The sequence below is a fragment of the Eubalaena glacialis genome, chromosome 18 (genome assembly GCF_028564815.1).
Source record: "Eubalaena glacialis isolate mEubGla1 chromosome 18, mEubGla1.1.hap2.+ XY, whole genome shotgun sequence".
Lineage (NCBI taxonomy): Eukaryota > Metazoa > Chordata > Mammalia > Artiodactyla > Balaenidae > Eubalaena > Eubalaena glacialis.
The window spans coordinates 12452541-12473815 of NC_083733.1; the positions used below are offsets into that span (position 1 = coordinate 12452541).

Sequence of the window (21275 nt, forward strand, 5' to 3'; positions counted from 1 at the left end):
CATCTAGGTCGCTTTTCAGAAAATGTCCACTGAATTGTCTTAGGTTGCTGGTAGAAAAGTTTTGTTACTACTGTGGTAAAACAAGTAAACAAAACATACTTTGCATAAAGTCTTCTTTTACTTTCCCTATGATTTGGGCCACTTGATCTTTATCTTCTCTCATCACCAGCATTCTAAAGTTTCATAATGATGTGCCTTTATGTAGATCTTTTTAAATTGCTGGGTCATGGGAGTTCCCCGGTGGCCTAGTGGTTAGGATTCAGCACTGTCACTGCTGTGGCCTGCATTCGATCCCTGGTCGGGGAACTGAGATCCCGCAAGCTGCGTGGTACGGCCAAAATATTTTTAAAAATAAATAAATAAAATAAATTGCTGGGTCAAATATTCTGTGGAACAGTCATTTTGTGGAAACTTCTAGGAAATTTTTCTTTTTGTTCATAACTTCCCATATTTTCTTATTCTGAAATTCCTATTGGTTAAATTGATGTAATAGTAAGGCTCTGCTAGGCTATGCTGGGGTAACAAATAAACCCAGAAAGTCCGTAGCATAACACATATTTATTTCTTACTGGTACAAAGTGCAACACAGGTTGGGTAGCACTACGTCTTACAACTCAGCCGTCCGAAACACGTAGCCTTTGAGGTTGCTGTGGCAAAGGAAGAGTGAATAGATACATCTTCATTTAATTTGTCTGTTTTGAGAATGAGACTTCAGCCCTGCCATCTGAGTCTGGAACTTATGTGATTTTCATTTCTCCAACAAGTAATGGGTTCTGGGTTGGGTAGGGGTCAGTAGCCTGTGGTATAAGGTAGAGAAGGGGATCTGGGACCTAGACGCTCCTGATACAAACTTTCAACTAGTTTTAGCCCCACTCCTCTCCCCGACCTTCAAAGTTTCCTGGTATCTCAATTTACTGAGCCTTTCTGGGATACTGCTTGCTTGTTGGCCATTTCACATGGCTACCAGCTTGAGAGATTAGAGCAAACAAAGACTTAAGTCAACTATTACTTGTGTGTTTGCTTTCTACCTTCAAAAAATTTGATTGACATCTTTCTCCTGTTATACCTGTTCTTATCCTTGTGTAGTTTTGCCTTTGTAAATTTGTTTACCACTGTTTGGCAGGGTTTTGGTAGGGAGTAGAGTTCAAACCACCATTTCCAAGTGGAAGTTTCCACTTGTTCTTCATAAGCCATCTCAGGTTTGCCCCAGATTCTACCCAGGGCAAGGAGATTTAAAGCAACTTTCTAGGCCAGTACTCTGGGACTCTGCATTAAGCCTCAGGTTTGGATGTAGGTTTATTTTGGTGGTCTCTATAGCAGTGTAAGTAATCACCCCAAATTTTAGCAGCTTAAAACAGTTGTTTTATTGTAATTTCTTGTAGTTCTGGGGTGGCTGGACTCAGCTAGATGGTTCTTGTGCAGAACCTCTCATGCAGTTGTAGTTAGTGGCTGGGTCTGGGGCCATCTTGAAAGTTTATTTACTCCCATGTGTGGTGCCTGGGCCAGGAAGAAACACCTGGGGTCTGGAACGGACTCCTTAGGTATCTCTCTCTCAGTGGTATTCCCATGTGTTCTCTCCAGCGTGGCGGCTTCAGGGCAGCCAGACTTCTTGTGTGGTAACTTGGGGTTTCAGAGGTGCATTCTTGAGAGAGAGCCACCTGGAAGCTCTATCACCTTTTCTCAGTGAGCCTTATAAGTCATGTAGTGCCCCTTCCACTGAACGTTGTGAGTCGAGGCAGCCACAAAGGCCCACCCAGTTTCAAGGGGGGTGACATATACTCTCCCTTTCATTGGGGTAGTATCAGGTTCTGGAAGAGCATGGGGGTTGGGAAATTTGTGGCAACCATCTTTGGGAAATAGAATTTACTGAAGGGTTCTCTCTAGCATTGCTACTTAATCTCTAGATGAGAAAAAGTAACTTAACCCCTTAGATATCAGTGTTCTCACTCATGAAATGTAAATGTGTTAGCTGCTGCTACAGAAATGCTACAGACCATCCCAAAACACAGTGGTGTACACCAATAAGAATTTATTTGTTGAACATGTGTTTCTGGATATCTGGGGTTCAGCTAATCTAGGCTGGTCTCCAAGCTGCTTGTTGGGTTCAGATCTGCAGCATGTGTCTTTCAGCCATCTTGGACCAGCAGCTCCCTGAGGCATACTGTTCTTATGGCTAAAGGGAGGAACTCAAGGGGCAAGTGAAACAGCACAAATACATTTAAAGCTTCTTTTTCTGTCAAATCAGCTAACATCTCATTGACTGTTGAAGCAAGTCATGTATCCAAGCTCAGCATCGGTAGGGTAGGGGAGTATCTTCTTGGTCCACAGGGAAGGAGTGAATATTTGCTGAATGGTGGTCTAAGCTATCATATAAATTCTTTCTCTTGTTTTTGACTCTTGACTCAGTACTGAGAGGTTTACTTAGGAGAATAGAGGGACACACAAATTAAGCCCAATACAGAGTAGGAGCAGATTTGGGGGGGACCTTGATTTGGGGGGTTCAGCAGTTTGTATTTGATCCTCTGAGTAATAGTGAGCCATCATAAGAACTTGAGTAGGGGAGTAACAGAGTGTTCGTTTGTTTGTTTGTTTGTTTGAAGTCATCCTTCAAGATTAAGGCAGTCTTTGCCAGTGAAGATTCTTAATGTAAAACTCTCAACCTCTTATTTTGTGCCACTTGTGTGGGTGACACAGTACTGAGTGCAGGAGTGAGATGGTTCTTAATGAGAAAATTTGGTTCTGGTCCTAAGAAGCCTAGAAGGAAGAAGAGAAAAGATAGAGACTTCTATTCCTGCAAATCTAGAATTTATAGGATTCATCTGTCATTATGCTGAATGACCTGTTTGAACACTCATGGTAACACAGTGACCATAATCTTGGACCCTCCGACAGACAGATTGGCATTTAAACAAAATTCCTCAGATGTTTTTATTGACTTGTCAAACCCAGGCCAGCATTAGGCATTTCGCTTCTTTATCTGAAATTTCAGGCACCATTAATACTTTTATTTGATCCTTTAGGACTCAGTTTTGTTTTGTTTTGTTTTTTTGGAGAATTACGTTTTATTTGACGGACTTGATGAGGACTTAAGCCTGGAAGACAGCCTCTCAGATGACTCTGAGGGACTGCTCTGAAGAGGTCAGGGAGGAGCCAGGATATATAGGAGTTTTTGCAAACCAGGTAGTAGGAACATCAAAAGATTATTGTTAATTAAAGAAAAACAGGGACTTCCCTGGTGAGGACTCAGTTTTATTGAGAGCATTTTTTCCAGATTTGAAATTGGACAGGATTCTCAATCGTGTCGCTTTCTTCCACTCCTAAATCACTGCCTATTTGGCCGGTTTTAAGGAATTTTGTTCCATCTTTGGGTTGTTAGGTATAGAACAGGAGCCTTCTTTAGAGTATTCCCAATTGTTTATACTGTTGCTTTTCTCCTTGAAATAATGCCAGTGTTTTTCTCCCAAATACTCCATCTCCCCATTCCAACTTTTACTTAAGTGTGAGCACTAATCTGCGCGTGAGGTGCAGTGGAGGAGCCCTTTTCAGCCTTCACATCGGTGACCCACATGGGCTGTGATTCAGTGGTGACTATCATGCTGACAGAAGTAATGGAGGGGATTTGAGAGACATCAGACTTACATATGCTGTTGTTTCATTTGTTAAATTAATAAGGGGACAATGTCTTTATCTAGAACTGTTACAGTACACTTTAATCATAAAGCTCAGCAGCCAGAATTTATAGAAAGCCCAGTGGGTTTTTCCTTGTTGTTATTTATGCCCTTTTCTTAGATTTTGTTTCTTTCTTTTTATTCCTCTTGTAAACTTGGTGTCTCCTTCCTTGGTACAGGGTGACTAAGGAAGTGGATGCTACATCTAAAGAAGCCAAATCCTTCTTCAAGCAAAATGAGAAAGAAAAACCCCAGGCTAATGTCCCTTCAGCTCTGCCGTCACTTCCTGCCGGGTCAGGGTGAGTAGTCTAGTCTCAGGTCCAGGTGTACCTGGCACGTTGGAGAAGCTGTTTTCAGTACAAGGACACCCTTTACCTGTAGCTCTCGTGACTCCTTTCCTGAGAGAAGGAATTCTGCTGCTGTTGTGCCTTTGCTGAAATATTTGCCAAAATGGGGGAGGCAGAGGAAAATTAGCCATAGGCTTCTTGTTTGATTCTGAAAAAAGTCCTGATATACAGTGTTGGCCACAGAGCTGAACACATAGTAGACTTTACATTTAAAAAATAATTTTTTTTTAAAGCATGACATTTATTTATTTGTTTGTTTATTTATTTATTTTTGGTTGCGATGGGTCTTCGTCGCTGCGCACGGGCTTTCTCTAGTTGCGGCGAGCGGGGGCTACTCTTCATTGTGGTGCTCGGGGCTTCTCATCGCGGTGGCTTCTGTTGTTGCAGAGCATGGGCTCTAGGCGCATGGGCTTCAGTAGTTGTGGCACATGGGCTCTGTAGTTGTGGCTCGTGGGCTCTAGAGCTCAGGCTCAGTAGTTGTGGCGCATGGGCTTAGTTGCTCTGCAGCATGTGGGATCCTCCCAGACCAGGGCTTGAACCCGTGTCCCCTGCATTGGCAGGTGGATTCTTAACCACTGTGCCACCAGGGAAGTCCCTAAAAAATAAATTTTGAATGAAAATATCAGCAGATCATCAGAACTTGTAATAAAGATTTGGGTTGAGTACTTGCTTCCACCCCCAAAGACCTCGTAGGAACAGAAAAAGGTCAAAGCTGACTTACAAATAATTTTGTTAACACATCATCAAGAACTTAATAGTTTTTCTCCCTTCATATTTTCCATACTACATGGGCTATTTTTAGCTGAAGACTAGAATTCTTTCTTTGGAGGAAATAAAAATTCCTTTCTTCTTAACCTGTATGTAAGATGGAAAGCATCACAGTAAGTATGAGGAACCAGGGCACTAGCCTACAGAGAAGTGAACATGGACCACACCCGTTGTAACACTGATCACCTGCTGACTCCTGAGGGGGAGCTCTCTGTCCTTGAGGTGTTTGGGGTAGAACAAGTCATCTATAGGGGCTTCGCTGATCCTTAAGTCAGTTTGTTGCTTCATCCTTCCCTCCCAAAACAGTGAAGTTTTGTTTTGTGTTTTTACATTAAAAAAAAAAAAAATCATTGGTTTTCCTGTCAGGTTACGAGCTTGTATAGGACAGGCCTTTCTCATCTTTGCAGCCCTGGCTCCAAACAACACTGTGTTACACTGGTGTGCATTTACCCAAAAGCAAACCCTGAGACAAAGATTTGAATGCAAGTCATTAGTGTGGGAGGTGATTCCAGGAAGCCTGAGCAGGGAAGTGAAAAGGTGTGGGAAGGTAGCCAGTGCAGGGTGTATTTTCCAGCCGCTGCTGGTGGTGGCTGCTACTCAGTCCTGCTGGTAGACTTGGCAAGGGCAAGGAGGCTGGGATATTTATTCTCCAACTCCCATCTGTGCTGGCTCAGCTGCTTCCACGGCGCTCAGGCCATGAGCTGCAGGTGTTTGCAGTGACGCTGCTCTCAGGGTGTCATGGCGGTGAGCGCAGGGACGTGTGGATGGCCTGTGTCCACATCTGCTCCATACTTTTTATCTGCTTCTTAATCCAAGCATTTCTCTCCCACTGGAGCAACTAGGTGGCAGAAGTCGTGTAGTAGTTACACAGGAACCTGAGAAGGAAAAGGATTTGAGTGCTTGCTACCACAGTGGAAATTAGGCAAACACCGAGGAAGGCGTCTATGAGAGGAGCAGAGTAATGCGACCAGAGTTCTCCAGACTGACCCTCTTAATACTCTAGGCCAGTACTTTTCAAGCTGTGGTTTGCAATCATCATTTAAGAGAAATGAAATAGAATAAATGTCGTAGTACATCATGTGGTAAGAATAAATATTGTTTTCACAAAATTTTTATTTCAGTGTGGGTTTTGTTTGTTTGTTTGTTTTCGGTTGTGCCCGCGGCTTGCAGTATCTTAGTTCCCTGACCAGGGATCGAACCCAGGCCCCCAGCAGTGAAAGCACCGAGTCCTGACCACTGGACTGCCAGGGAATTCCCTATTTTGGTTATAAATGTGCTTGTACAGGGTGATGAAATAAACTATATTTTTTATGAGGGCTGATATAAAAAATATGAGGCTCTTGGCTGAAGCAACATGCTTTTAGCCTTCTAATCATTATATTGTTTGAAAGGGATTTTCTTCATACCAGTGACTTTCAAACTTTATTGACTGCAACTCAAAATAAGGAATACATTTTACATTATGACTTAGTATACCCATAAATATAGGTATGTTAAAAAGTGAAATAAAAATTTGGTGAAATTATATTTACCTTTACTATGTATGGTGAACTCTTCTATTTTATTTCCATTATTTTGTAATTATTATGTGTAGTATGTGTCATTTAAAAAAATGTTATGACCCATTGAATTGATTTCACAGTCTGTTACAACCTGAATTTGACAAATACTGCTCTAGACTACTTACAGAAGTAGCCTTCTGCAGGCTTGTCTTTGGGTTACCAGGCTTTTATGTGGTATTATTAAACAATGTCTCTTGGCATTTATTGAAAGTGTTACTGTAAATTAAGTACTAGATTAAGTACTAGATAGAAATAAAGGCAGAGTTTCTTCTGCCTTAGGTTTCTAGCATAGTTAGTTTCAACTAGCATAATTTTTACTTCTGTCTTCCTTGGGTGTTTCTTAAAATAATCCGTATTAATGCTTAGAGATTCTACTTGGAAACAATGTGTTTCAGAAAACACTGTTACCATAGTTATGGAGATAACCAGCGGAGGGAGAAGTGGTAGCTTGTCAGGGTCACCTTGTTTAAGTCACTAAGTCACTCATGGAAATCTCACTGTATTCTGTATTCATGCCTCCTTTTCTTTTTTTTTCTTTTTTTGTATTTTTTTTTATTTTCTAAATAAGCACTACCTACAAGTACAACACTGTTTTTTTTAAAAAATTTTATTTATTTATTTATTTATTTTTATGGCTGTGTTGGGTCTTTGTTTCTGTGCGAGGGCTTTCTCTAGTTGTGGCAAGCGGGGGCCACTCTTCATCACGGTGCGCGGGCCTCTCACTATTGCGGCCTCTCTTGTTGCGGAGCACAGGCTCCAGACGCGCAGGCTCAGTAATTGTGGCTCACGGACCTAGCTGCTCTGCGGCATGTGGGATCTTCCCAGACCAGGGCTCGAACCCGTGTCCCCTGCATGGGCAGGCAGATTCTCAACCACTGCGCCACCAGGGAAGCCCCATGCCTTCTTTTCTTAGAAAGAGCTAATAGCCTTTGGAAGATAAGAAATCTGCTATGATGATATCTGTATTAGGGGAACCCAGCAGGAAACAGATGGCATCCTCAAATTAGGATACCTTGAGGAGAGTTTAATAACTCACAAAATAATGAAAAACCACAGGGTGAGGGACAGTATGGTGTCTCTGGGCCTAGTAATAATGAGGCTCCATCACCACCCCTAGACCTGAAGGGGCAAGACAGGGAGCAGTTTATGGCAGTGAAGATAGGGAGGGCCTCCTGTCAGGAGCTGAGAACTTCACTTGAGTGATGGACCATCTAGGGGGAAGCCAGGGGAATAAATATCCAAATATTCCATTCCTCCCTCCATCCCATCTCTTGCTAGGGCACTCCATTGGCCACTGAGGCTTATGAAAGAAAAAATTATCCTGGTACTTGTTAAAATGGTAAGGAAGACTTATTCAGGATTATTGCAGTAGTTGTTAATGACTATCACAATAGGGGGGAAAGATCAGACTTAACTTTGAATACAGCAAAGACAGCTGGGGATTTATAGCCAGGGAACAGAATTGGGGGTGGGAGGATGATCAGTGGGTGGAACAGTGCTAAGGGGAGACATGAGAAGTAGGGGGATGCTTGCTGAACTGACCTAACAGGGTTCTTGCTGAAGGCAGGCCAAGGACTTATACATCAGAGGTGGCAAATGAGGAACTTGATCATATGTTGAGAGTGATCAGATATGAGTAGGCAGTTCTGTTTAAACTGATTTAGCAGGATTCTTGCCAAAACTGAGCTATGCAAGCCCATCAAAGATGGGGCCAAGATTGAGGCTTAGTCGAGAAGAGGCCTCAAAGGAGCCTGACTAAGGTTGGATAAAGAAGAGAGTCTTTTGTCCATACAGGACAGCATCTGGGGCAGAGAGCAGCGTGGAGAAGGACGTAGAGGGAATCTAGAGGGGTCAACCAATGACATATCTTTTAGTAGATTAATGAACGACTGACTCCTTTATAAAGGGGTAAAGTGAAATTTGAGCAAAATCAGTTTCTTTGAAAGCTATAATGGAACATAACAGATTACAAGGATATGTCTGCCTCAGTAAAAAAGTCCTCACAGTTTGTACATGCAAATGGGGACACATTTAATTATGACACATGTACCTTGAATTTCTGAATAAATCCAGAAGATGACCTTCAAGGTTGGCATGATCATTTTTCTGATATTCATCTCAAAAAGCTTCCACAGTTGTAGTTGTGCTTGGGACAAGACAGGCTCAAGAGGAATTCATTTGATCTGGGGTGTCTAAGTGCACACATTTTATCAGTGCAGACATTAGTATGTGCTGCAGGCTGCACATGTGTGGTATGCAAAGTTTTCAGGGGAAGAATCTACAGGAAATATCTAATTTATTAAAAGAAAATTATTTTAATGCAGTAAAATATTTTTTCCACAGACTATTTTCATTTTCATTTTTGGAGTTGCTTTAGTTTATAGAAATTGCCCAGCAGAAACACTTTGTTTATTTTTCTTCTCTCTAAACAGATTTAAGCAATACAGGAAAACCAGAGCAGGAGAGTAAAACATCCTGTCCCACGTCCTTTGCTAGCAAATAAGAATCACAGGAGCAAATGTTTGTAACTGACAATGCATTTCCGCCACATGTTTAAAATAGCACACTGCTTTGGCTATAAAAAGCCAAAGTTTATGCTTTGGGGATGGAGTAAACAAAACACCCAATTCATTAGAGGCCGGAGTCAGAAATGACAAGAAACTCTACGATTGGTAGAAAAAAGCACCGTGCTCAGCTTAATGTGTCTGAATTCCTCTAGTTCTGTTAGTCTAAGCTCTCGATCCACTTCTCACCCTCCACTCCCCTCCAGCCTTTGCTACCAATACTGTTGGCCACTTGAATCCAGCTTCTACCAGTGTTTGTGGGTGTCTGGCTGGTACATTTACTGCTTGCCTTCAACCCAACATTTATTACTTACTTTATTCCAACAGTGGGCAGCCGTTAGTTCCATTCAAGTTTATAATCCTACCGATAAGCGTTAACTTGTTTAATGAAGGGCTTACTATTTAGTTGCCTCCTTATAGATTGAGAGTGACCTAAAGCAATAAAACATAAGGGTGAAAAACATCATTTTCCCATGTAACTTTGTCTTGTCTTCTCGGTCTATTGAGCAAAAAAAAAAAAAGAGGCTTTATTGTTGAGTCTCAGACAACATCCTGGGTGGTGTCAGTTTAGCAATGTTTGCCCCAAATATGGAAGAGATAGAATTCCTCACAGTGTCACACTGAAGGTAGAAGACCTGTTGGTACTCAGTGTATTTGAGCAGTCAGTCCCCAGGACCTTTAATTTGTACAACAGTCTTGCTGTCAGAGCAGTTGATCTGATGTCTCCCAAGCTCCTCGGAGATGAGTTAATATGACTTTGTTGGCTTTTAAGTTTCAAAATATAGTCTTTTTTATACAGAGATCATTGAGCATTTCACTTAAAGTAACAAAAACCAGGGCTTCCCTGGTGGCGCAGTGGTTAAGAATCCGCCTGCTAATGCAGGGGACACGGGTTCGAGCCCTGGTCCGGAAAGATCCCACATGCCGCGGAGCAACTAAGCCTGTGCGCCACAACTACTGAGCCTGTGCTCTAGAGCCCATAAGCCGTAACTACTGAAGCCCGCATGCCTAGAGCCCGTGCTCCGCAACAAGAGGAGCCACTGCAATGAGAAGCCCGCGTACTGCAACGAAGAGTAGCCCCCGCTCGCCGCAACTAGAGAAAACCCACGCACAGCAATGAAGACCCAATGCAGCCAAAACTAAATAAATAAATTCATTAATTAAAAAAAATAAAAAAATAAAAACACTGACGAGCATTGCATACACAGCAGCCCTTAAAAAAAAAAAAAAGTAACAAAAACCAGACATAGCCACAGTACTGGGTGGAAATGTTTCTAATTTTTGATCAGAATCTCTTGTTATGAAGATCAGTTAGACCTCCGACCTATGTTGACTTATTTTTTAGGCCCTTTTACTTTTAAAGGAGTTGCATTCCCCTTGAGAGGAGCATTTCAAAGCTAGATCCAATTATATTTCAAGTGTTTTGACTGACAGGGAAGAAAGGACCCTCGACTTATTCACAGAAAATATATTTACATCAACAACAAAAAAAGACAGGCCACCTCAAAAATCTGACTTCACCTCCTGGTTTGATGCTCTTGTGAAATGCCTGGTCAGGTGGTATGTGCCTATGAGTAGATATACATGGTGAGGTTACTGAATGCCTAAGAATGGCCATTTCAGGAAGAGGAGAATCAGCTTGTTTCAAAACCATGAGTATCATGAGTAAGTGCTTATTGGTAATTATTATAATTAAGATCATTAGAAGAAAGTGGGCATTCTAGACATGACCTGTGATATCGTTTGGATTTGTCTTTAAGAGAACAAATGGTATTAGTCTATTTAATAATTTTAAATTGGATGTGCTTTTTTCCTCACTTTTTAAAAATAGCTTTACTGAGCTGTTTTTATTTATTCACCTATTAAATTATATAGTTCATTTATTTTTTAGTGTATTCAGAGCTGTGCATCACTCCCCCCAAAATGCCATCACTCTCCATCTTTATCCCCATTTCTCTCCCCCACCCCCAGGAAACCACTAGTCAGTCTTCTGTGTCTAGGTTTGCCTATTTGGACATTTCATATAAATGGAATCATACAATATTTGTCCTTTTGGCTCTGGCTTCTGTGACTAGCATAATATTTTCAAGGTTCATTCTTGTGTCTGTACTTCATTCCTTTTTATGGCTGAATAATATTCCATTGTATGACTGTACCACATTTTATTTATCCATTCATTAGTTGATGGGCATAGGATTGTTACCACTTTTTTTGACTATTACAAATAATTCTTCTGTAATCATTCATATACAAGTTTTTGTGGGGACATGTCTTTTCATTTCACTTGGGTGTGTACCTGGGTGTGGAATTGCTGGGTCATATGGTAACGTGGACATGCTCTTGAATGGGACAGTGAGCCATAAGGGAAAAATCCAGGAGTGTTACCAAGGGGTTCCTTCCACCGTGATTTCTTTTAAAGCATGTATAGTTCTATATGTAAGCTCCTGCTGTAGGAAAAAAGAGATTGGTGGAAAACTGTAATGTCCAGTAACACTATAAAAGAAATGGCTAGAAAAAAGATATGGCAGTTTCCTTTTGTCATAATTAATGTTAGAAGTAAGGAGAGGGAGTTAAGCCTTTTGATTTGTTCCTACAGCCAGCTCTAAGCTTTCTACTTAGTGAGATTTCCTGTTTGATGATAACTTGGGGTTTTAGTTTAGTTGACTCAGGGCTGGCCCTGTCCTTATTTTGTTACTGTTTGTAAATAGATGTTCATGACTCTCATTAACTTTTTTTTTTTTTTTAAGAGGTACACTTTTATTTATTTATTTATTTATTGGTTGCGTTGGGTTGGGTCTTCATTGCTGCGCATGGGCTTTTTCCCTCATTGTGGCGAACGGGGGCTACTCTTTGTTGCAGAGCACAGGCTCTAGGTGCACGGGCTTCAGTAGTTGTGACTCACGGGCTCTAGAGCGCTGGCTCAGTAGTTGTGGCGCACGGGCTTAGTTGCTCTGCGGCATGTGGGATCTTCCCGGGCCAGGGCTCGAACCCGTGTCCCCTGCATTGGCAGGTGGATTCTTAACCACTGAGCCACCAGGGAAGTCCTCATTAACTTTTGAATTTAACTTTGTTACTCTCAGTGAATGTGGTGCTGCCAGTAGGAGGTGTTCAGAAACGTGTGGTGAGATATTTTGGTGTCACATGACTTGAGACCATTGGTACTTAGTGAGTGGGTTTCAGGGATACTAAATATCCTGCAGTGCTTAGGACAGTTTGTACAGAGAATTTTCTTTTCCAGAATGCCAGCTTTGTGACATGCTGTTTTAGGGAGCTGGGGTCCTTCAGTTTCCAGTTTGAGACTCTGCTCCAGGTTAAACATTCACAAACTGGCAGTTGATGGATCAGATCTGTCCTTGTATGTTTTTATTTGGTCAGTATTTAAAAATCAGGAGAGTTGACATAAAACTCTGGATTACTGGTTTTTCTTCAGAAATGAGAAGTTGTGCCACTGCCCTCCCTCTTTCCTTACAGCAGCAAGGAGCTGGAGCAGAGTAGATGGGTTGCGCCTGTTGCTGTCCCTGCTTCTCATTTATGCTACCCGCTTGGTTCCTGTAGTCAGGTGTTTCTCACATGCTAGAATGCCATGTTTCCCTTTAATGACCAGGTTAATTTCCTTTTGGAACCAGTTTGTTCTCTAGATTAAGTATGACATACTATCTTCTCATGCTGTAGGTTAAATGTTTCTCTATCCGTTTTAAAAGAATAGTTTATGTTTATTGACAGTTTACCAAATTTAAGGCACCGTGCTAAGTGTTTTACGTGTATTATTTCATTTATTCCACATAAACATTTCAAGAGATAGGTGCTAACTTTGTGCCCATTTCACAGATCAGGAAACTGAGGCTCAGGGAGAAGCCCTTAATTTGTTAGAATTGTATAGTTGATGGATGATGGAGCTTGGATTCCAGTCCAGTTCTATTTGAGACTAAAGTCTGGGCTCTCAGCCCCTGTGCCTTACAACCACTCTTTCTTACCCTCCTAATTGGCCTTTTGTGTTAAAAGTATCTCTTCAGCTTTATAACTTATGAAGGACTCTTTGAAAGCTATTTTGTGTTTTGTTATTTTTGAAGGAAGTGAGATGACTATTTACTCCCATTTCCTTTGTAAGCCTTTTCCTCATTAACCATGGCTAGTCTGGGTTTCCTGTACTATATTTTAATCTCATCCTTATCTCATGAAATTGAAGGAGCTAGCACATTTTTTTTAGTTTTTTTTTTTTTTTTTTTACTTTTTGAGAAACTAATTTATTTGAGTTGAGATATTTTTGAAATATAAAAATTGGTTGTGTTTTTTAAAGGTATAATTCTTGTAGACATCTGTGGTTAAAAATTTGACTCTGCTTTTTAAAAATGGTCGTCTATGTTTTGCACTTGAGATTTGTGAAAAATAAAGTTTCTGTGGGAAGGTGACCTCTGGTTTCCTGATCATGGGAGGGAGGTGGTTGTCTGGCGCTCGGCAGCTCGGGACTAGGTTCCCGGGCCACCTGCCCGCCCCGGGCTGGGGGAAGGGGATCTCGTCTCCCACCTGTCCAGGTGCTGAGAGCGGGACTCCCACCGAGCTGGGTGGCACCTGAATAGACTCGTCTCACTTGTCATTCTGATTGAAAGCACAGCAGAAGCACCAGGACGTTCCCTCCTCATTTGTGAAGGTCATAACTGAATCCTCCTCCTTTGGCGCCCACCAGGGAACAGATAGCAACGGGCAGCTCTTCCAAGCTCAAACTTGGGTACTTCTGTCTGCCGCAGCAAGTCGGGGAAGCCCAGGTACTCTAAGAGCAGAGTAAAATTACTGGCATCCTCCCTGTAGCCCTGCGCTCCACCAGTCTGGATAATTAGGGCTGAATGGCTCAATTGTATTTCATTTTTCCAGAATAACTGTATATGTAGCCGCGAGAAAGTGAGGCTCAGATTTAAACTCCTTAATAACTTGTCCCAGAATGACTAACACGGAGCCTTAAATAAATGTTGATTTGTGAAGAAGGTTAAAAATGTAGCAAAGTCCAAAAATAGCACATTTTAAAAATGAGTTTGAGGTGTGTTTGTTCTTTGATAATCTGCCAGCAGTCAACAATGAAGCTGTGGACAAGATGTGATACTGGGCAGTAATGGCTGTTACCGTTTCTAGCTGGTAATGGACCCTCTTTTTTTTTTTTAATGCCTCTTTTTTTTTTTTTTTAACATCTTTATTGGAGTATGGCAATGGACTATCTTACTGAGGTCTGAATTCTACGTTGTAGAAAGCTTATGTGAGGGTGTTGCCAGGGGACTCAAGTAGGAAATATCCTTGCCCAGCTTGTTTTAAGGTCATTTCTTCTAGCAGCCATTTGTTCCAGAATAGGACTAGCTAGAAATAGCTTTTAAGAGGAAATGATTGATTCTGGCAGCCTCAGTGGTACTGCTGTCACTTTACTTATCAGCTCCAGAATGATGCTGTGTGTTGGGGCAAGAAAACCCTGTACTGACTTTCACCTTCATGTTCTTCAATGGATGCTTATACTCTGCCTCATTTGGTTTTAACTTATTCTTTTTATTCTTTTTATTTTTTTACTTTTGGCCGCGTTGGTCTTCGTTGCTGTGTGCGGGCTTTCTCTAGCTGCGGCCAGCGGGGGTTACTCTTTGTTGCGGTGCTCGGGCTTCTCATTACAGTGGCTTCTCTTGTTGCAGAGCACAGGCTCTAGGCACGTGGGCTTCAGTAGTTGGGACACGTGGGCTCAGTAGTTGTGGCTCATGGGCTCTAGAGTGCAGGCTCAGTAGTTATGGTGCACGAACTTAGTTGCTCCGCGGCACGTGGGATCTTCCTGGACCAGGGCTCGAACCCATGTCCCCTGCATTGGCAGGTGGATTCTTAACCACTGCGCCACCAGGGAAGTCCCTTAATTTATTCTTCAATTGTTTTTTAAGTATACCTCTACAGATGTTGCAGGTACAGAGTAAGTGGATTTGAAATTGAAATTAAATAATTCTTTAAAGATTTCCCCATGAATACTTGGAATATTTTGAATTTATTAAAGGTGATCTCATCTCATTCATTCTTTTTTTAAAAATTAATTAATTATTTTTGGCTGCATTGGGTCTTTGTTGCTGCGTGCGGGCTTCCTCTAGTTGCGGTGAGCGGGGGCTACTCTTCGTTGCGGTGCACAGGCTTCTCACTGTGGTGGCTTCTCTTGTTGCGGATCACGGGCTCTAGGCGTACAGGCTTCAGTAGTTGTGGCTCACGGGCTCAGTAGTTGTGGCGCATGGGCTTAGTTGCTCCGCGGCATGTGGGATCTTCCCGGACCAGGGCTCGAACCAGTGTCCCCTGCATTGGCAGGTGGATTCTTAACCACTGCGTCACCACGGAAGTCCCTCATTCACATTCTTGATTTGAAGAGATTGTTCCAGGCCGAGCTAGAAAGTGAAAGAATTATGAATGGAGAGATTAGTGATTATTCCCCGCCCTGAGCCCCGCCCCCCCGTTCCGCTTTTTTTTGGAGACTCTTTGACATTTGGATCAAGCAATGTAAGCGTCTAAATGAGAGCCCAAACATAGAAAAGCTTTCAAAGTAAGAACATTTTTCATTTGCGGTCACCAGGATGGGATTGAATACCTACAGCAAATACTGTGAATCTAGGAAATGTCCCTTTTGGTTTTCAGTGTTGCCCAGAGTTGAACAAATTCTAGTCTTCTTAGAAAATCCTGTGAGGAGTTGAACTTTATTACACAGAGCAGCCTTCTTTTTTCCTTTGCCCTTACCCTTGAGTTAAAGTGCCAACAAGTTTCAACAATCTATGAGTTTAAGAGCCAGGTGCCTGTATGTGTTATAAAATTTTAAACTTTTATTTTGCTATATTCCTATACCCTTGGTTGTGCCAACTTTTTCTTGGTGTGAAATAGGTGTCAGGAAAGTGCTTTGGGTGCTTCTTGGTAGTGTAGGGAAGAATGGAAAGAATAGGTAGCTGAAGCTATGACTTTCATAAAGTTTACTCAGTATGATAATAGGAAATTGATTTGGAAATAAGGATATGGAGACATTCATTTAAGGAGAGGATTGTGATGCTCTAGGAATGAAGTGGAAATATTTTGGTTATAACACGAATTTATTGATTTACTTTGAGTGCTTTAGCTTCTTTTAGTGTACACTAGAGGGCAGAGTCCCCCTGAAAAGATAGCTTGTCTTTGGCAAGATCCCAGGAACATGAAGCATCCCTAAGATTTGGTATATAAGTGCTATACATTTTTCTCTAATTAGATTATTCTCTTGGTATGAGATTTCTATGTGTTATACAATTTCTACATCTTTCTTTTATTAGAATTTGTTTTGTTTTAAACTTCACCATTGTGCTTAGAAAGTGGAAGATGATTTTTCTTCTCTCATTTTTTTCCTTGAGATCTAAAAGCTTTTACTGTTGTTTTTTGAATTACAAATAAGAAAGTAAAAAATGACCTGTAGCCCTACCACTTAAATTTTTTTCAGAAAGAAGGAAGTGAAATTTCCTTGCTACCTGCCTGTTCTTTCATTCCCAGCCCCAGAGGCTAATAATTTTAGCTGGTTATCAGTTATGTCCAGTCCTTGCTTTACTATGCTAGTATATTGTAATCATATAACATTAAAACAAAAATGGACTCACTCTTCTCCATTAATCTGCAACTTGTATTTTTACTTAAACAGTCTATCTTGGGCATCTTTCCAGGTCCAGTATAAACATCTACATTTTTTTATGCCTGCATGATATTCTGTTGTGTGAATATTCTATAATTTGAATAACCATTCCCTTATTGGTGAACATTTAGTTTTCCAAATTTTACAGTTACGAATAGTTCCGTAATAATCCTTGCACATATATTTTTTTATGTTCTCATGCTGTTATTTCTGGAGGACAGATTCTTAGAAGTGGGATTGCTGGCTCATCAAATGTGTGCACCTTAAATCATAATAGATGCTGCCAAATAGACAAGAACAACTTGAAATCTCTCCAGTGTTACATGAGAGGGAGGGGGCCCATTTCCACACACCATTACTAGTATTCAGGGTTTCTCCACAATCATTATGTTAACTGAATCTTCATAACCTGCTGGTTTGCATTGTGGCTTAAAATTTCCCCTCCTTTGAAAACCTTTATCAAAAACAGATTTTTTTTTTCAAGAATTAATCTAGTGCTACATTTTTGTGCATTTGTCAAATGTTAAAGAATAAATTAAGGTTTGGGTATCACCTATAGGTAGTCTCCATATTGTATCAAATCATGAAAGTTAATTAATTCTCAGTCATTTAAGAGTTCAGGTAAAAATCTGAGTTTTATAAACACTGAGAGCAATCATGAGCCAATTTAGGGACTGTATATTATAGATTATTTAAAATGCTGTGTGTTATTTCTCTCTTTATGTCCATAGTGTTGGAAGTTACTATCCCCCAATTTTTTTTTTTTTAAACATCTTTATTGGAGTATAACTGTTTTACAATGATGTGTTAGTTTCTGCTTTATAACAAAGTGAATCAGCTATACATATACATATATCCCCATATCCGAAATGTTTTAATGTCAGTAAAGAATGTCATTTGTCCTAAGTATAGCAGTCAGTGATTCTTATGTTCTGATCACGTTTTGATACAGGCATCTTGCTGCTGTTTGGTGGAAGGTTATGATTATATAGAAAGATGCATATTTGATAAATATTTTAATTTGGATTGGGGGATTTTTCTTATGGGAGAGGCTGAGAAGCTGTGTTCTGATTATTTTGGTCAGGGATTGAAAATCAGGCTGATGTGCAGCACTTACTATATTCAGTTACTAGCTCTGGATTCTTGCCAAAACCCAGTTATCCAAGGGAATCTATGATAAATTTCAGCTGAAAGAATTTAAAATTTCTAACCCAGGCTAATATTTCTGTATCATTAAGAAAACGGAAGATTCTGAACAATCATTAATCTTCAGATGCTTATGACCGTAAAAAAAAGTCACAACCTTTTGAATGTTAGACTTTCCTTGAATTTGAAATATTTACAATTAGTAGCTGCTTATTTGAGAATGAGCAGGAAAAACCCGCACTTTGCGTTGGCTTTTGCTTTAAACTGGGATCATTTAGCCCCAGCTGCGTGCAGAATGGTGAACTGTAGGAGGCAGGAACCAAAAGAGAAGAGTGTGACATAACTTATTTGGACCAGAAGTGAGAGTTAGAAGGATCTAAGGGATCCCATGTACAAAACATTCTTGATCTTGGACTCTTGTCTGGTGTAACTAGTTTCAAAGAAAAGATGTGAGGAAGTTCCCTTTGGAGCACAGTAACCGCAAGCATCATGTCTCCTTCCCAGCCATGTGTCTGTATGTGCTGTGGGTGAACTAAATCCAAGTTTTTGATAGCATTTCAGAAAGTCATTCTGATGTAGCTTACATTGGACCTGTTTGGACCTCAATTTCTCAGTCTTGTTGTGGTGAAGCCAACTTTCCTATTGGGCTAACGTGGATTAGCTACGTGTTTTATAGTATCATACAAGAATGAGCCAGGCAGAATTTCAGCATGAACCTTAGATTATGAAGTATCTGTCTTTATAAAATTGGAGTTATATATTTTTAAAACTCCTTTGAAATAGGACTTTGGTTAGCACCATAATGAAAGCAAAGGATCTGTGCTTCCCAGATGTAGTAGGGAAAGTTCATGATAAAGGCTTTTTTTTTCCTTACATTTTATCAATCCTTGGGGAAATTGATTAGCGATGGAAAATGGCACACAACTTCTTTCTCCCAGTATGGTATGTCATGTAATTATGATACACTATCTCAGGACACCCCTTCCTGATAAGACTCTAAGCTTATCCACTGCCACCTTTTCTGCATTTGTGTAGGGTTTTCTCAAGATTCACAGGCCTCTGCTCTTTATGCATTTAAATAATGTCATTCATCTACTCCAACAGCTTTAACCATCTCTTCTATGTTAGTGGTTCTCTGTCCTTCCAGAACTGCCTTTCTCCTGAGCCCCAGACCCTCACTGCATATTTCTCACTGCTTGCTGGAAGTTTATTCTGAATCCCCTTGACACCACAGTGGTCCAACATTTAATTCATTTTCTCTAACTTGTTCCATTTTACAATGCTGGAGAAACGGAGCATGTGTAGTTAAGTAGCTTGTCAGAGAGAGTACCTAAATTAAAGCTTCTTTCTATTCCAGTGTTCTTATCTGCTGGGTCACACTGCCGGTCTGTCTCTGGAGAAAAAATATACCACCACTATTTCCTGAATCACTCAGTCCCAACCTCAGTGCTTTCTTCTTCCCTTTCTTTTTCCTGCCGCCCCCCGCCCCGCCCACTGTCCAATCCATTAAGTCCTTTTAATTCCACCTTCAAAATTTCTATAAATATTCATTTATATTCTTTCCCTCCCTCTCCTCCCCCTCTTCTCTCTATATTTCATCTTCATTCCCATTGCCTTTTTTCTGGGTCTTTCTTTCTGCAGATTCTCTCTGTGGTAATTGGAATATTTTCTAAAGTCTTTTGAAAAGCTTGGACTATTAGAATTGTTTCCTAAGTTTACTTAAAGGCAACAGTCCTTCTTCCTATATGCACCCGGGGTGCCGCTGCTGGGGTAAGAGATTTTTGGCAGAAATTCAGTTTAGATCCTATCACTTGCTCAAAAATTTGATCCTTGTTACCTACTATTAAGTTCAAATTCTTTAGCCTAATATTAGTGAACAACATACTACTTTAGTTCCAGCCAACCACACTTTTTTCTGTTACTCTGTTTGACAACCAGAAAGAAGTCCTTCCCTATGCCCCATATTTTCCTCCCTCAGCTTATTCAGACTCCCCACTCCCACCCCCAGGTGCCCTCATCTCTCCCCATCTATGGGAATCCTGCCCATTTTTCAAGTCCAGCTCTGCCCTCCCACACTCTTTCCTGATACAGGTCCTTTCTCTCTACTGCTGTTCTGCTCATGGCCCTTTAAATATTGGACCATCAAGTATAGTTATTTTATTCTTTCTTATTCATGCCTTAAGAAGAATAAAGCTCTTTTAAGATCTTTTCTTTGACTTTGGGTTTCTGCAGTTTCAATACAATGTAGATGGTATGGATTTAGTTTTGTTTCTTAAATCTGAGGCTTCATGCCTTTTGAAAGTTCTGAAAATTTCTCAGGCATTATCTCTTTGACTATCATCTGTTTGCATTTTATTATCTCCTTTTAGAACTCCTGTATGTCAGATCTTTTCATTTTGTCCTCAGTATCACTTCACTTTTCTTTGGTATTTTTCATCTCACTATTTCTCTGAGTTGCCTTCTGGCTGTTTCCTGTGTTCTAGTTCTTTACTTTTTCTTCAGCTGTGTCTAATCTATTTTAACTTGTTCATTGAGTTTCATTCCAGTGACTATGTTTTTTTGTGTGTGTGTGACTACGTTTTTTATTTTTAGAATTTTTATTTGATTTGTGTTCAAATCTGCCTTTTCTTTTTTCATAGGATCTCATTCATATGGTTTTGAGGTTTTCTTTTATATTCATAATCATTTTAAGTATACTTCCTTTATAGTGTCTGTCTCATGGTTCTCTTATCAGAAGTTCTTGGAGTTCTAAAGCTGTCTTTATTTCATTTGTTGTCTCTCTTATAGTGGATTATTTCCTTTTGTGTTTAGTATTCTTTACTCATCTTTAGTAAGGTTTTGTCTTGGAGTGATCTCATATGGCCTAGTGAAGCTGTATTTCTCAAAAGTGGAGATGAATTCTCTACTAGGTGCCCTGGCTTGGGCTAATATTTATGTTAATTTTTTTGCTTTGAAGTTTCTAGAACACTCAGCTATTACAATTGAAGTAATTGTGAACCCCAACTCCATGTGATTGCAGGCCCAGGGTTCCAGTTCTCAGGAGATACTTTTTTCCCCCTTTTCCCTACTGTCCAAGCAGAGAAAAGTTTTCTTGTCTGCTCCGTGGGCTGTTGGGTGAATTTTTCCTAGTCTGTCCTTTCCCTGAGGATAAAGTAGCTTCTACTTTATTTGAAGTTTTAGTTCTAGTATTCCACCTTTTATAAGTCCAAGACCAGTCCTGTTATCATGTGGATAACAAAACCCAGGGCGGAAGTTATTGAAACTTCTTCCCCACCCCATTCACCCCCTTGTAGCCACTATATCAACTTATATGCTACCACTGTGGTTTTCAGTTCCTTCTTTGATCCAGGCACCCTGGAGGTTTCCCTTTCTTTCTTGTGGGTTCAGCTATACATTTAAAATAATTTTTGGTATATTTTAATCTAGCATTTCTAGGTCTTTATCTGGAAAATTTTTAGGTTATATTAAACATTCATCTTGCCTGAACTGGAGTGAGTTCTTTAAGGTCAGATACCCTGTATTCCTCTTTTTAAAGTGTTTCCCTGCAACTAGTACGAAGTTGTTCATTACAAGTGGTGAAT

At 40.5% G+C, this 21275-nt stretch overlaps 1 protein-coding gene across 1 annotated transcript in view; it reads left to right on the forward strand.

The window, feature by feature from the left end:
* The window catches only part of CFDP1 (craniofacial development protein 1), a 136759-nt gene that overhangs the window by 23718 nt on the left and 91766 nt on the right, over positions 1-21275 (forward strand). Inside the window, exon 5 of the mRNA XM_061173381.1 lies at positions 3848-3967. Coding sequence (XP_061029364.1) covers positions 3848-3967 — 120 coding nt within the window. The remainder of the gene's footprint in view (positions 1-3847; positions 3968-21275) is intronic.